The following is a 16,858-nucleotide window of genomic DNA, read 5'->3' as shown; positions in this document are numbered from 1 at the left end:
AATGGGGACCGGGCTGGGAGCACAAGACACTAGTTCACTGGATGGCGCAGAGGTTACAGCCACAGTAGTTTCTTGGTGTGATGGTTAATTTCACTGTCAACCTAACAGGACTTGGAATCGCCCTGGAAACATACCTTAGGGCACATCTGTGAGGGTATTTGCAGAAAGGTGTAACAGAGGTGGGAAGACCCATCTGAACGTGGGTGGCACCGTCCCATGGGCTGGGCTTTCAAGACTAAATGAAATGGAGAAAGCCAGCTGAGCACCAACATTCATCTCTATCAGTTTCTTTTTTTAAAATTCAATTTATTTTTTTATTTGTGTGTGTGAAAGACAGAGAGAGGGAGATGCAGATAGAGAGAGAGAATGGGCACACCAGGGCCTCCAGCTGCTGCCAGCAAACTCCAGACTCATGTGCCACCTTATGCATCTGGCTTACATGGGTACTGGGGAATGGAAACTGGGTCCTTTGGTTTTGCAGGCAAGCGCCCTAACTGTTGAGCCACTTCTCCACCCCTCTGCTGGTTTCTTGACAGCAGACACAATGTGGCCAGCCCCTCATGTGCCACCCTTCCCTGTGGTGAGCTGTACCCACAGACTATGGGACAAAACAACCCTTGCTTCCTCAAGTTGCTTTTGTGAGCTCACTTGTCATGGCAACAACAAAACATGTGCTATCTGGGACAGGGGATGTCCAGACTCCTTGGGCCAGACCAAGAGCAGGCTTCTAGTGTCCATCAAGCTAGCCTGTCTTCCAATATAAGCACAATTGCTTTTCTCCCAATGCTCAGGTTCATGCTAGCAAGAGAGGGGCGCTGACATGATTCCAAAGTGCCCCAAATACACTGCAGGAACCCAGAGGTACTCATGCAAAAGGTCACCCAAAAGCATGCCGGGGGGGGGCAGAAGTAAAGAGCCGCTTCCTGTCCCTCGATGGACGGACACCCCATAAAACCCCCATTCAGGGCACAAAGGGAAGCCTTTCTGCCACTGCAGGTAGGGAAACTGCTTCCATGTGGAAAGGCCCTCAGGCTGATGAACAGGGGCCCTTTCCAAAGGAAAAGCGCCATGGTGAACTGAAAACAAACCGTTGTCTCCCCATCACAAAGCAAGCTGGGTTAGAATGGCTTAAATTTCTCCACAAAGCTGTGATCATGAACCACCACAGTGGCCCCAGTCATCCAGCACCCTCAAACACACCAGCTGTGTGCGTGTCTCCCCCTGAAAAGTGCTTGGAAAGAGACCAGAAAACAACAAGATCGCTGAGGATGTACTCTGGACCTGGGACTGGATAAAACAACACTTTCAATAGGTCCCTTTAAATGGGCTGGAGAGATGGCTCATGGGGTGCACCACTAGCCACGAGAGCATGGGTGCCTCTGGCATGCAGGTTGGGGACACCTGTCATTCCAGTCAGATCCCTGGGGCTCTCAGGCTAGCTTGTCCAGCCAGAGTGGTGAGCTCCAGGGTCACGGAGACACCCTTTCTCAAAAGAACAAGGTAAAGAGTGACAGATGCCGGACATCAACATCTGGCACACACGCATCCGCGTGCACACCACACACATACACACACGCCAAAAAATTATCTCATTTAATCCCAGTAGTAAGTGCCCTTGTCATTCTCACTTAACAGCCAGGAAACTGGGAACATGGGGTCTTAGACACACACAGGCGAGAGGCCTCACAGCCGGCGGGGAGCACCCTGGGTCCTCGCTACATACCCACACTATGCCACTGGCTGGCAGGCCCTGGGTCAGAAGGTGACTACAGGTAGAAGAAGGGAGGATGCCTTGTCCTTCACTGTTCCTTCAGAACCCAAGATGGGTCACAGAGGACGATCAGAGCAGTTCTCTATCCCACTGAAGTGGGCTTACACAATTGGGCTTCTACACGCAGGCCCAACGAGGACCGACCGCCAGGCTTGGGACACCACTTTCAGACCAGGGCCTTCTCCAGAGCACACCTACTCCGGCTACAGCCTAGATACCCCTGATGGAGTCTCTGTCTGCCAATTACATATTTATAAGGTCGCCTGTCTTGATTCTGACACAAGTTATTAAATGCCCCAGAGCCATCAGGGTTGTGCTTGGTGCTCTGAAACAAAGACTCCCAGGGAGCCCGCTAGACCCATCGGAGGTGGGAACAAAAGCGTTTCATTCCTGGAGGGACGGACCAGGAGCCTTATACGGTGTGCCCAGCTCACACTGCAGTTGTTGAAGTAGAACTGTGCAAAAAAAGTAAAAAATAAAAAGAAAGTGGGGAAAACATCCACTGGCTTTTCTCTCTTGTGTTCCCAAACAGCCCCTGTAAACGGGGTCTGTGCGAGGTGGGCAGGGGACGTTGATCCAGGAGAAAAATGACTCCAGAGCACAGCCTGCAGTCACCCCTTTTTCCTTTGGCAGAGACGTCAAAGGGTGGGCCCATCTCTTTCTTCTCTTTCTAGCACTCAACAGAGCCTGTAAACCCACACCCGGACCTTTCCCAGCCAGAACCCCAGCAGCCAGATGCTCCGGGAGGGCACCCACATCCCTCGACTCCCAAACACAATCCTTGCAAGCCAGCTGAGACGGCCAGAAAGTCAACATTCAAGACGCATTAATAGGAAACATCTGGCCACGGAAGAGGGTTGACACAGCGCAGGCGGGCAGTGGTGGGTTTGCGGCCGCAGCAGAGTGGCGGGGCTGAGGGAGAGCACAGGTGGAAAACACATCAGTGGCATCCTCCGCCCCCTGGCCCGGGCGCCGGCAGCGCCACACCTCCAGGCACACGCGCTGGGAATGTTTGGGCCGAGTTACCTTAGACACTGCGCCCTCCCCAGCCCGCCTGTCAGGCGAAAGCAGCCCCAGCCAGGTCCCCACTACGGGACACCACTTCCACCTACAATATTTGGAGCAGATGTCGCCTTAAAGGGGCAGGGGCAGTCTTTCCATGTGACTTGCAGGACAGACTTGTGAAGGGTGGGGGCTGGGGGCGGGGAGAAGAACGGAATCGATTTTCCTCTCCTTGTGCATTTAAGACGTCCTACCTCCATTTATGCAAGGCGAACCCGGGACACTGGTCACCACAGGCATTACAAGGCTGGCCTCTCTCTATCCGCCCCAATCCGGACAACTTCAAAACAAAAAAAGACACAAGATCATGTCCACCACGGGGGTAATGCGGGGTGGGGGGGAGTCCCTTCTAAGCCCCACCTAGGTCCCAGGCTGGAAGGCCTGCCCCTCCCTCCCATCCGCCTGTGGTTTGAGTCCCGGCTCCTTCCTGATGTGCAGGACTTGGGGTGGGGTTGCTCCGGGCTTGGGGGAGCTGTGTGCGAACCCAGGCGATCTGTCTAGGGTACAGACACCTAGGAGATGCCATAGCGCGGGCTTTGTCTCCCCCTTGGCCAGGGGTTCCTAAGAAACAAAAGCCAACCCTAGTGTTTCCCAGGGTCCCAGAAGAGGGTCCCCACGGAGGACGCCCTGGACCGAGGTTAGTGCTCCCGGGAAAGAAGGCCACCCGCCCCCCCCCCCCCACAAAGAGCTCCAGGAGCCTGAGGTTTGGAGAGGAGCGATGGAGGGGGCTTCCCCAGGGCCCCCAGGAATGTGACACCCAGGGGCCCCCGGTAGCTGGTGGCCCCGGCCCTGCGCCTCGCGCTCCGGAAGGACGGACGGACAGACGCGCCGGCTTACCTGGGGCCACAGGTGCGCGGCGGCGGGGCGGAGGGGGGCTGGGCGCGGGCCGGCGGCCGCGGGGACCCGGCGGGCGGCCCCGGGCTCCCGGGGAGCACTCACCGAGCGGCTGGACACTCTTTTCCGCGAGCTCCGGCTGAACATGGCCGGGCCGGGCCGGGCGCAGCGCAATCCCGGGGTCTTCCGCGCCGTGGCGAGGAGGGCGGGTCGCCTGGGCGGGCACCGTCGGCGGCCGCGGGCTGGCCTGGCAGTCTCCGCCTAGCAGCCCCGCTCGGATCCTTTCCCCGAGCTCTGGGCTCCTCCTCCCTCCCCTCAGCCCTCAGGTCCCTCCCCTCTCCGCCAGCTCCCACCCTCCGCGGGCCAGCCCCAGCTCCTCCTGCCCCAGCCACGGTGACCCATCCTCCTGACCCCATCCTCCTGACCCCATCCTCTTCACCCCATCCTCCTCACCCCGTCCTCCTCACCCCGTCCTCCTCACTCCGTCCTCCTCACCCCATCTTCCTGACCCCATCTTCCTGACCCCAACCTCCTCACCCCATCCTCCTCACTCCGTCCTCCTCATCCGTCCTCCTCACCCGTCCTCCTCACCCGTCCTCCTCACCCCATCCTCCTCACCCCATCTTCCTGACCCCATACTCCTGACCCCTTACTCCTGACCCATCCTCCTGACCCCATCCTCCTGACCCCATTCGCCTGACCCCATCCTCCTCACCCCATCTTCCTGACCCCATTCGCCTGACCCCATCCTCCTCACCCGTCCTCCTCACCCCATCCTCCTCACTCCATCCTCCTGACCCCATCTTGTGCATCTGACTTTATATTGGTACTGGGAATTGAACCTGGGTTGTTAAGTTTAGTAGGCAATCGTCTTAAGTGCTAAGCCACCTCTCCAGACCTATTTTGGGTTTTTTATCTTTTAAGGTAGGGTCCCTCTCTAGCGCAGGCTGACTTGGAGCTCCCTCTGTAGACTAGACTGGTCTCAAACTCATGGAGATTCTCCTCCTAAATCAGCCTCCCAAGTGCTGGGATCACAGACATGAAATATATTTACCTATTTATTTAAGAGAGAGAGAGAGTGTGCACTCCAAGGTCCTTTCCACTGCGGACAATCTCCAGACACATAGGCCACTTTGTGCCTCTGGCTTTATGTAGGTTCTGGGGAATTGAACCCTTGGCCCACAGACTTTGTAAGCAAGCAACTTTAATGGCTGAGCCCTCTCCCCAGGCCCTATATGGACTCCTGATAATTCTGCCTAGAATCTAGTCAGTATTCATGATGTGTTCATAGATGAGGAGCAAGAAGATGATTTACCCCTCTACAGAGCCTGGAATATGGGAGGTGCTGGTTAAATGATTTTTAATTGTATTGTATTATGCAGGGTTAGAAGCGTATGCCTTTGTCCCAGTTCTTCTCCCATTATGTCTTAATGATCTTTCCAAATCATTTAACCTGCTGACCCCCTGTAGCCTCTGTCCCCTTATCAATGGTACTTGTAAAAAGGCTCTAACAGGAGGATTTATCTGACAGCACTGACAGGACATGTGTCCTTATGACAGGCACAAACTGGGGACTCATTAAAGATTAACTGTCAAAGAAAAGCTATAATTCAGGAAGGCACAGCCATGCCATGGTGCCTGCCTGTCTCTGGAGCTTCGGCTCAAATATCGCGTCCCCCGAGAATCCCCCCAGCCCCCACTGTTCTGTTTCTTAGTCGTTCACATCGCGTGGGGTGCAGCATGCATTGACAAGATCTTGTTTACTTCATTTGTCCTCAGCGAAGCTCAGGCCCATAGCCAGGGGACCCTTCCCTTTTTCCCTTAGTCACCACGGGAGAGCCTTCACGGTGCTTGCACATTGTAGGCACCCTAGAAATATTTGCCATAAACAGACATTCTTGCTGCTGATGGAATAAAAGGTGACTGTCCCACTTAGCACTTTACATGAAGTGAAGAAAAGCTGCCTGTTGGCCCGGGGTGATGCAGCAAATAACAAGACAGTCTCTACTACTGTTCCTCAAATTCAAAGGAAGGGCTTGGCACAACTCACCCGGCCTCCCGACCAGAACCAGCCTACCCTCCTCACTGCCCAGAAGATCCGGGCTGGCTTGGTTTCTGGGCCACACTAAGCTGAGTCCTGTAAGACCTTCACCTCATGTGGAAAAATGTATCAGAGAGGTGTCTGTAAACTCACTAATGGCTCTGGAGAGATGGTTAGCAGTTCCGATGCTTGCCTGCAAAATCTAAGGATGCATGCTCGACTCTCCAGGTCCCACATAAGCCAGACACACAAGGTGACACAAGGGCACACGGTCACACGTGCACACAAGATGGCACACACTTCTGAAGTTTGATTGCAGTAGCTCAAGGTCCTGGTATGCCAATTCTCTTGCTCTCACTCTCACTCATTATTTAAAAAAAAAGATCAACCTGTTGAGCTTGTCTCAAGAAAAAAAGAAAAAAGAGAGAGAGAAACTGTGGTACACGTCTTTAATCCCAGCACTTGGGAGGCTGAGGTAGGAGGATCACCATGAGTTCGAGGTCATCCAGAGAATACAGAGTGAGTTCCAGGTCAGCCTGGCTAGAGTGAGACCCTGCTTAAAAAAAAAAAAAATGGACAGAATCCTGCCTTACCCACCTCACCCTCATAAGGGCTGACTAATTAAATGAAGCCCTGACAAAAATGCTCTGAAACTCAGGTCACTAAAGATTAGTCCTCAGGGATGGGGAGATGGCTCTGCAGTTAAAGGCACATTTTACGAAGCCTGACAACCCGGGTCAAGTTCCCCAGGACTCACACAAAGCCATATGCACAAAGTCTGGCGTTTGTTTACAGAAGCAGGAGGCCCTGGTACACCTATATTTACTTTCTCTCGCTCTGTCTTTCTCTCAAATAAATAAAATATTTTCTAATTGCTTTCTCTCAAATAATCAATTTTCTTTTTTTTGTTTTTTGTGTTTGTTTTTGTTTTTCGAGGTAGGGTCTCATTCTGGCTCAGGCTGACCTGGAATTCACTATGTAGTCTCAGGGTGGCCTTGAACTCATGGTGATCCTCCTACCTCTGCCTCCCGAGTGCTGGGATTAAAGGCGTGCGCCACCACGCCCGGCTCAATTTTCTTTTTAAAAAGGGTTAGTCCTTACCTATTGCGTTGGTCTATGTGGTCACCACCCGTGACAACATTAGGGCACAAACAAAGTCCGCAGACAACACAGCATATTTATCTCTCCTGGCCCAGGCAGAACTCACTCAGGCTCTTCGCAAATGCACAATGAGTATTATGAAGTGATTAAATGAGCACTGGAGGAATGGCTTAAGGGTAAGGTGCTTGTCAGCAAAGCGTAACAACCTAGGTTCAATTCCCCAGTACCCACGTGAAGCCAGATGCGCAAAGGGGCTCGTGCAGCTGAAGGTCATTTGCAGTGCTTGGAGGGCCTGGTACGCCCCTTATCTCTGTCTTTCCTCTCTCTGTCTCTCTCTGATTGGAGGGCCTGGTGCGCCCTTTATCTCTGTCTTTCTTCTCTCTGTCTCTCTCCAATTGCACATAAATAAAATATTTTTTAAAGACAGTGGAATCAACTTCTATGGTGGGGAGAAGGTGAGGCGCTGTTAGCCATGGAAGCTTCCTCTAACAGTCAGTTCAGGGCAGGACGGATGGATGCTTGTGGACCTGCCCAGCAGAACACTGTCCTCTCAATTCTGCCCTGCAGGGGGCCTCATTGCTGAGAAAAAGGCAGCAGGAAGCAGTGTCCACACTGTGAGCATGGATACTAGCTAGAGATATTTTAATTATGAATTTTTTAAATACAGGTTAATAACAACATCTGTGCCTGCAAGTTTCCATCTGGGGAAGTGACCTTGCCCCCTGTCATGGGAATCTCATGACAGTTAATGTTGTCATTTGAATAGATGCCCCTCCCTCACCTGCCACCAATAGATTCAGGAGTTTATTAAAGCTCCTTAGATTTCTAGCTGCCTGGCTGGAGGAGGTGTCACTGGGCAGATCCCAAGGTGTGGTGGTGGGTTTGGAATTCCAGTCTAAAGATGTGAAAAGTGCCCGATCCACCTGGAGCTCCTGAAGTGCTGTGTGCTGCGGCTTCTGGAGTTTTGCCTTGTGGCTTTTCTCTCTCTGCTTGGTCCTATAGAAGCAGGCCAGCTTCTTCTCCGGTGCGGGACTTCCCTGCTTCAGTCAGTCCTCCTCCACAACTGCGGAGGCTCATCTCAGCCACTGGACGCTGTCTGCTATGGTTGTCTAGCCTCAGCAGGTCTTGCTGCTGTCCGGATGTAGCTGGTAAGGGATGGGGTGTCAGTGAACATCGTGGTCCTTTTGAACACGGCTCTTTTGATGCTGGGTCAGAGGTGAGGGGCTGGAGACATGGCTCAGTGGGTAAAGGGTGTGCCATGCAAGCCTGAGGACCTGAGTCCAGAGCCCCAGCACCCATAAAAGCAGGGTATGGGGGTACATACCTGTAACCCCAGTGCTGGGGAGGCAGAAACAGGGGACCCTGGGGCTCATTGGCCCACTAGTCTAACTGAATCAGTGACCTCCAGGTCACCTTGACTCAAAGTGGGGGGCAAGTGAAGAGAGACTGAGGAAGGGATCCAACATCAATGTCTGGACTTACACACACACACGCACACACACACACGCGCGCGCGCGCATGGACATGCATGTGCACAGGTACACATGGATACCCACACACATTCATATACACACAGTCATGCACGTCACACACAGACACATCTGTAAAAAGAAAAGAAAAGAGGAGATGCTAGCAAGATGTGCGGAAAATTCTCAAGCCATGGGATTAAAGTCCATACCTATGCATGCGGCCACACTGCCCCCAGGTAGAGCCCCAGGCAGCCTCCTCCGGAAGCGTGTCATCACAGTACCTCCGTGAGGACCTAGTCCTCCTGCGCATGTCCTCCAGGCAAGTCCCCGTGTCCTGGGGTTGACTGACCAGAAGGCTCAGGTAGCAGGACCAGGAGCTGCCCATCGCTCTCTCTCGTTGGGAAGGTGAAGTGCAGAAGACCAGAGGGAAGAAAGTCCTCGCTCCCCCTTGTCCGTGAGCACTGGGCAACTTTGTTCTGCCTTTGTGCTCCGTGGGCGTCTTCAGTCTACGCTTGTTTTTCTTGTCTCTCTTTAGGTGACACACAGTAATGGAACTACACAGGAACACACACACTTTGCTAACATGTAAGGTGGAAAACCAAAACCCAGGCAGGATGTTTGATTTTAATTAGGCTAGGCAGATGCATCTAGGAGCTAAAGAGAGGACTGGAGGGGTGGCTCAGTGGTTTAAGGCCCTTGCTGGCAAAGCCTGAAGGCCCAGGTTCAATTTGCCAGTACCCATGTAAAGCTAGATGCACAAAGTGGCACATGCATCTAGAAACTGGAGTTTGGTTACAGCAGCAGGAGGTCTAGTGTGCCCATTCTCTCTTTCCTTCTCTCTCAAACACATGAATAAAAAATTTTTAAGCTGGGAAGAGGAGCTAGGGAGCTGGCTCACAGAGCAAGACTGAGCACAAGGACCTCAATTCAATGCTCAACACCCATGTTAACATCTGGGCATGTGAACCTGCGGCCCCAGTGCTGAGTGGGCCAGAGTCAGGAGGATCACTGGGGCTCCTAGTCAGCCAATCTAACTGAGCAACAGAAAGCTGCAAGTTCATCCACAGGCTTTCTCAGAGTAGTGAGGCAGAAGAGCCACAGGGGCAAAAACCTGATGTCCTCTGGCCTCCATGTGTGTACACACAGGGCACACACAATCCAACACACATGCACACCAGAGACACACATATCTCACTTGTTATACACAGAGAGAGAAAAGAACAGAAGGCAGCTGGAGACACGGCTTAGCAGTTAAGGCGTTTGGCCTACAAAACCTAAGGACCCATGTTCAACTCTTCAGATTCCACGTAAGCCAGATGCACAAGATGAGGCAAGCGCAAGGTCGCACATGACCACCAGGTGGCACAAGCATCTGGAGTTAGAGTACAGTGGCTGGAGGCCTTGGTGCACCAATTCTTTCACTCTCTCGTTCCCTCTCTCTCGCTTTTTCACATAAAAAAGCCATTCTGTTGGGCTTGCCTCAAAAAAAAAAAAAATAGAGGAAGAAACTGGAAAGAACTATGCAGCATCTTCAGATGGATTGATGTGAGATTGTCAAGCTTTTATCTGTTCTGTCTTTAAAATATATTTCCTATAATGAACACATGTTCATTTTGTAATCAGAAACATAAGAGCATCTAAAATGGAGAATTACGCCTGAGGTTGTTAACATCAAGTCTGGATGAGTTAGAGCAGAAGCTCTGTGGCCTCCCTGGCCTTGACCTACATATAGGTCCCTGTCTTCACTAGTTGGTTTATGTATTTTTTTCTATATAAATCTGTGATTTTTTTAAAACCAAGTGCATATTCTGTCCTACTGTTTCCACATACCTGCTCCCCCACCAAAAAAAAAAAAAAAAAAAAAGAAGAAGAGAGAGAGAGACACACACACACACGCATCCATAAAAAACTTTCTAGAACAGGAAAGAGGACCACAGGCTGTGAGAAGTGTCTCCGCAGGTGTACACCCACGAGAGACTATTATGGAGGTTACAAAGGGGGTAAGATTGCCCCAAACATCAGCCAGCACTTAGAAGCATCATCAGTGTGTTCTCTGAAATTGAAATTTACAAGAGCTATTCTAAAAAAAAAAGAGAGAGAGAGAGGAAGGGAGGGAGGGAGGGAGGGAGAGAGAGAGAATTTGAACCCAGAGTCCTCTGGGGAAGTTGAGGAGGACGACCAGAGGAAAATTATGGCAAGTGGAGACCTTATGAAGTTTCCTTTATGGGCCCATTCTCTCTACGGGGCTCTCTACAGGAAGAGAACAGATTAAATGAGTATGCATTATAAAGGGGACTCATTGGATTATTTTACAGGGGAGGAGCTGGGCAGTCCACCCGTAGCTGTCTGCAGGCCTGGGCATCCAGGAGCCCGGCAGCTGCTCAGTCCTCGAGGCTAGATTCCTCGGCAGTCCCCATGTGGCATTGATGGCCTAGAAGATTCCTGGAGAAATACTGCTCTTCAGTCTGTGTTTCAAGGCTGAGGAAATTTGGTTCCAATGTCCATGAAGTGTAGCAGCGACAGGGCCAATGCATGCAGGAGTGGACAGCGAGGGCAGCCAGGTTCGAGAATGCACCAGCAAGTAGACAGGCAGCTAAGTGAAAAGGGAGCCGTGTGCTCTCAGAGCTTCTGTTTTGTTTTTTTTTTTTTTTTGGTTTTTCAAGGTTGAGTCTCACTCTAGCTCAGGCTGACCTGGAATTAACTATGTAGTCTCAGGGTGGCCTCGAACTCACGGCGATCCTCCTACCTCTGCCTCCCGAGTGCTGGGATTAAAGGTGTGCGCCACCACACCCGGCAGAGCTTCTGTTTTTATCTTTATTTATTTTTAAAAAAATATTTTTACTTGAGAGGCAGAGATAGGAGGATCGCCATGAGTTTGAGGCCACATGAGACTACATAGTGAATTCTAGGTCATTCTGGGCTACGGCGAGACCCTATCTAAAAAAAAAAAAGCAGGCTGGAGAGTTGGCTTAGTGATTAAGGCACATGCCTTCAAAGCCTAAGGACCCTAAGCCTAAGGTTCGATTCTCCAGGTCCCATGTAAGCCAGATGCACAAAGTGGCACATGCATCTGGAGTTCATTTGCAGTGACTAAAGGCCCTGGCATGCCCATTCTCTCTCCTCCCCTCTCTCTCTGTCTCTAATAAATAGATAAATAAATAATAAATTTTTAAAAACCAAAGCAAAATATTTTTATTTATTTGCAAGCACAGGGAGGGAAAGAGAAAGAGAGAATGGCTGTACCAGGTCCTTTTGCCACTGTAAATGAACTGCAGATGCATGTGCCACTTTGTACATCTGGCTTTACATGGGTTCTGGGGTTTCAAACTTAGGAAGTCAACTTTTGCAAGCAAGTGCCTTGAGTTGCTGAGCCATCTCCCTAGCCTTGGAGGTTCTTTATATGTAGCCCACCACTGGTAGACCACTCACTCTGGAGGAACAACTTCCTTCCTCAGCTAATCCTTCCTGGAAACACCCTCACAGAACCACCCAAGGAGCTTTTCTCTGAATCCCTAATATAACCAATTTGACACCAGGGAACCATCACATGCATGGGTCAGACATGAACACACACACACACACACACACACACACACACACAGTGGATACACAGATGTTAGACGGACAGGAAAGAACTAAAAGCAAAGGGAGTGCTAGTGGCCAAGTGTTCTGTGAATTATCAAATCACCTGGAATTTATAAATATAATCTAATATAGTTAAAGCATATTTGAAAAGATAAAAAGAGCTCAACAGCAAACTTCCTTCTCATTTAGAAGCTTTAAAATTTTGTAGAATAATTGGACCAGCTCATCCTCAAAATTAAATGCAAAAGAGTCAAGTATATGGATGAAAGAATAGTCAGAAATATTGTTTTTAGGACACAAGAGGGGAAAAAAATCACAAATTATCTAAATTCCCAAGGATAGAATGCCTACTAAATAAAAATAAACGAGGATATGTATTTGAATGTTCTGTTTTCATTAAAATTATGCAGAAGATGAGAAAACAAGCAAGCATACTGTCCCGTTTGAAGAACAGTCTACAAAATGGTAACAGGAGTTCACAGTCACCAAAGATCTAGGGCACCCATTCTACTGTCGAAACACACACACACACACATACACACACACACACACACATTTTCCTTTAAACAGCCCAAGAACTGGAGAGATGACTCAGGAGTTAAAGACACTTGCTTGCAAAACCTTGACAGCCCTAGTTTGATTCCCAATACCCACATAAGCCAGATGCACAAAGTGACATATGCATCTGGAATTGGTTTCCGGTGGCAGGAGGCCATGGTACACTCATTTTCCCTGTATATGTCTGCCTCTCTCTCTCTTTCTCTCTCAAATATTAAATCAATAAAAATATTTCTTGAAAAATCCCAGGAACCAGAGTAAAAAGTATTCCTGACTAACTGTTTTGAATGTCAAGTGATGTGATGGTTTACCATCATGCCGGCTGCTCTTCATGGTTGGCCTGATGGGATTTAGTCACCATGGATGTGCACTTCTGGATGTGTCTGTGAGGATGTTTCCAGAAAGGTTTTAAAGAGCAGGGAAGACTCACCTAGGATGTGGGCAGGACCATGCTGGGGGCTGAGGTGACAGACGGCATGAAAGGGGGGAGAAAGAGCTGAGCACCAGTGTTGACCTCTCTCTTTCCAGACAGACAGTGGAGACCAACTGTCTCATGCCCACGATGGACTGAGCAGTACTTAAACTGTAGCCAAAATAAACCCTTCCCCTCGTACGTTGCTTTTGCCTGGTATTTTGTCATTGCAGTGAGAACAGGAACTCATATAACTTCTAATTTTTCTAAAAACAGACATATATTTCTCTTTATAACAAGTAAAGGTGAAAATATTACATTAATGATCATTTGATTTTTGAAAGCTCTTGAAGGATACATGGTAATTTTAGGTGTGGAGTAACAGATTTTTTTCACCTTGTGTATATTTTTAATTTCTAGTAGAAGTATTATTTTGAATTAAGATATACTTTTAAATTTTTATTTACTGTTTATTTGCACAGAGCAAGAGAGAGAGAGAGAGAAGAGAAGAGAGGGGGAGAGAGCCTGGTCACCAGAGCCTCCTGCCAGTGCAAAGGAACTCCAGATGTATGCACCACTTTGTGCACCTGGTTTTACATGGGTACTAGGAAATCAAAAACCGGCCATTAGGCTTTGCAGGCAGATGCCTTAAATGCTGAGCCATCTCTCCAGCCCAAGATACATTTTTAAGCTAAATGCGTTAAGTTTTAAGTACATAATTAATTGTCATGTGGAACAAATTGGTTTTCTCAGACTTTTTTCTTTGTCATTTTCTATGTTTTCTAGATTGTTTATTCCCGTGAACATGAGTGTCTCGTGTAACAACAGAAAGCTATGTCCTTGGCTTCCCTTCCGTCGTCTCCTTCCACCGTGTGCTTCGGGACCTCACAATCACTGCTTGTGTGCTCAAAGCCCCCTAAAAGCACAAAGAGGCAACATTGGCTTATTAATCATCTCTTTTTGCTTATGTCAAAGGCTATTTCAGAAGAGCATACTCCTTAGAATCACTGGCCCTGGGAATCTCTACTGAAATCAGAGGAGAAAGCAAATGCCAGGATTGTGAGGCTGTCTTAGTCAGCTGCACGCTGCCGGGATGAACCTCTAAGCCAGACGCAGTTTATGGGAGGAAGCGATTTATCTCAGGCTTACAGACCCAGGGAAAGTTCCATGATGGCAGGAGAAGATGGCCCCTTCCACAGGCCCACGCAGAGAGAAGCACCACCCGCACCACCAGCAAGCCCACCCTAGGAGCCTGAGCAGAGCTCAAGCCCTCGGCATGCCTTAGGCTGGAGCTCAGACCCACCCCCAGTGCCCCTCCGTCCCTATCAGGAGTCTGCTTGATAGGGACAGAAGCTGCAAGCTCCTTTTTAGTAACACCTGAATCTATTAGAGGACGTAGATTCAAAGTACCATCCTGGTAAGACTCCCCAAACAGTGCCGCCAGCTGCAACAGTCATTCAAACCATGAGCCTGTGGGGAACATTTCGGGTTTAACAGGCAGCCAAGTGTGCAGTGCTTACAGCAGCTGGAGTTTCCTCTGTCTCTTGAAGGAACAAAGGAGAGGGTAAGAGCTGTGACCCAGTGAAAGGGGAGAGTGAGCTATTTGGCTATGTGAATCGGGATTTGAGGGGTGTTTGTGGTGGCTTGAGTGTAAATGTTCCCCATAGTTCCATGCATAATTAAGCTTTCTATTTACTTCTGGGGGGGGGAGCCTCAGGGTGGTGGAGGAATGGCGCTAGGGGTGGACCTTGAGGTTGGTTGGTGTCACTTCTGTGTGTCCAGAACCAGTGGGCTCAGGCTGCTCTCTCTCTCTCTCGCTCGCTCTCGCTCTCGCTCTCTCTCTCCTGCTGATGTATAGTGCTTTGATGCCCTATGCGTTCTCCGTCACGCTTCCTTCCTCCACCATGATGAAGTGTACCCGCGAAACTTTACGCCTGAAATAAATCATCTCCTCCCATAAGCTGCTTCTGGCTGGGTGTTTTGTCCCAGCAATGAAAACATAACTACTACAGACTTGTACCTAATGGGAATTGTTGAAATAAATGCGGTTTGGTGTTCCTATAAAACATGCTTGCCATGCTGGGAGCTTAGGATACTCCGAAAGGGGACTGAGCTGCGGGTCCAGGCTGTCGTCTCTGAGCTGGTTTCTGATAACCACCCCGAGTTTTGAGAATATCAACTCAATTACAGGCAACACCACCATGTTCCTGAGTTCAAATTTGTGTGAATGCCTGTGCTGAGCTGGGGGACACCCCAATAGTGAGTCAGGGATGAGGCTGCAGAATAGGGTGCATGCAGACGAAAATCATTCACAGCCCCAGCCAGCACCGAGGAGACACAAGGATCCCAATTTCCAGAACTAGCAGGGCGGGGAGTGCTCCGCTGGGAAGGTGCTTGCTGTGCAAGTGTGAAGGCCCGAGCCATGGTCGCCAGCGCTGGCGTTGCATCACTGCTGGGCGGGCGCTGCGGCCACCTGCACTCAGAGCTCAGCGCTCTCTACCCACGGCCTCTCGCTCCCACCACCTGGCCACGCTGCCCTGGGACTCTGGGATTACCTCCTGGTATAGCAACTGAGTCTACTTTTGGACTGAGAGGAGGGGACGCCACCTCCACCCCCAGCCCCACATCTCAGCGACCCCCAGGGCCCCTTCCTCACTGGGCAGCTTCTCTTCGCTCCCCAGCACCCCGGCCTCGCTCCCTCTCTGCTCTCTTGCTGCAGCTCAGACACTCTGTTTCCACTTTCCCTTCTCTATTTCTTCTCCTTCTCCTTTTCTTCCTCCTTCTCCTCCTCCTCTCCTGCTCTCCCTGCCCCCTTATAATAAAGCCTTAAATCCAAAAAGGCGTCCATCTTGACCCTTCCTTGCACACCCCAAGCCCAATACATGGGCTTCCTGGGACTGCTGGCCAGCTACACTGGGCAAGTCAGCAAGCTCTTGTTTTCAAGCAAAAGACAGAATGATCGAGATACTCAGTGTCAGCCTCTGGCCTCCACAGCACACACACATCCTCACACGCGTGTGCATACCACACACACATACGCATGCCAAGACTTCTTTTGTTTTCAAAGGAAATAGCATGGATTGAGCTTTTCAACAGGCTAACAAGTTGCTTTAAAGGCTCCGAGCTGAATTACTGACTTAAAAGCTTAGTGTTTTATGCATTTTTTTAAAACAGTTTGATCAAATGAATCTGATTGTTCAAGGTCCCCTTCCATTGGCTTGTCTCACCCACAATTTCCATAAAGATTTTGTTCTTACCTAATTAGCAAGCCCCCCCCCCCACCGGGCCCTCAAATCTGACATGAAATCTGGACAAGACCCTTTTCTGATCGGTTCCAGCTGGGAAAGTTGTTCGTGTAGTTTAGCATTCCTGTGTCACGGCTGCACCCTGGAATTGGCTGGGGAGCTATTTTCTGTAATATGTCACATCTGGCCTCCTCCCGTCCAATTAAATCAGTATTTCGGAGGTGGGACCGGACGCTGATAGTTCTTCAAGCTCTCCAGGTGAGTTTCAAGTCTAGTCAAGTTTGAAAATCTCCGATCTCTCTCTCCTTTTAAAAAAATTTCCCATGCTTTCTGGATGCGTCTGTCTGTACACTGCCTATGTGTCCTTCCACATCCTCCCTCCACACGGGTCTCACCCCCACTGCTCCTCCCCTGCACGTAGGTAACGAAGAGGGAAACGCAGGCCAGAGTCCTCTTTCCTCAAAGGTGACCTTGGAGAGCAAGCACTTGGAACTGACCAGCTACTCAGCAAAACTGCGTGATCCAGAAACCCAGAAGCTGCATTTAAACCAAATATCTCAGTGGTGAGAATGAAGTTCTAGAAGCATAGTTCTGGTGAATGATTTTTTAAATATCTATTTGTTTGAGAGACACAGAGAGAGAGAAAGGGAGAGAGAATGAGTGCACCAGGGCCTCCTGACACTGCAAACCAACTCCAGACTCGTGTGCCACTTTGCCCATCGGGATTTACGTGTGTACTGGGGAACCAAATCCAGGCCATCGGGCTTTACAAGCAAGCAC

At 50.0% G+C, this 16,858-nt stretch overlaps 1 protein-coding gene and 1 long non-coding RNA gene across 2 annotated transcripts in view; one reads left to right on the top strand and one right to left on the bottom strand.

The window, feature by feature from the left end:
• Positions 1-3,822, bottom strand: part of Prickle2 (prickle planar cell polarity protein 2) — a 374,089-nt gene extending 370,267 nt beyond the window's left edge. Inside the window, exons 1-2 of the mRNA XM_045136095.1 lie at positions 3,773-3,822; positions 3,028-3,113 (exon numbers count right to left, since the gene is read on the bottom strand). Coding sequence (XP_044992030.1) covers positions 3,028-3,113; positions 3,773-3,814 — 128 coding nt within the window. The 5' untranslated portion in view covers positions 3,815-3,822. The remainder of the gene's footprint in view (positions 1-3,027; positions 3,114-3,772) is intronic.
• On the top strand, positions 3,290-14,775 carry LOC123455334. The gene is made up of 3 exons (XR_006633846.1): positions 3,290-3,470; positions 7,812-7,957; positions 13,620-14,775. It is a non-coding gene; the product is annotated as an uncharacterized LOC123455334 (long non-coding RNA).
• The last annotated feature ends 2,083 nt before the right edge of the window (positions 14,776-16,858 follow it).

The sequence above is a fragment of the Jaculus jaculus genome, chromosome 16, assembly GCF_020740685.1.
Source record: "Jaculus jaculus isolate mJacJac1 chromosome 16, mJacJac1.mat.Y.cur, whole genome shotgun sequence".
Taxonomy (NCBI): domain Eukaryota; kingdom Metazoa; phylum Chordata; class Mammalia; order Rodentia; family Dipodidae; genus Jaculus; species Jaculus jaculus.
Note: the sequence above shows the minus strand (reverse complement) of the source record. Positions and strands in the feature narration are given on the sequence as shown.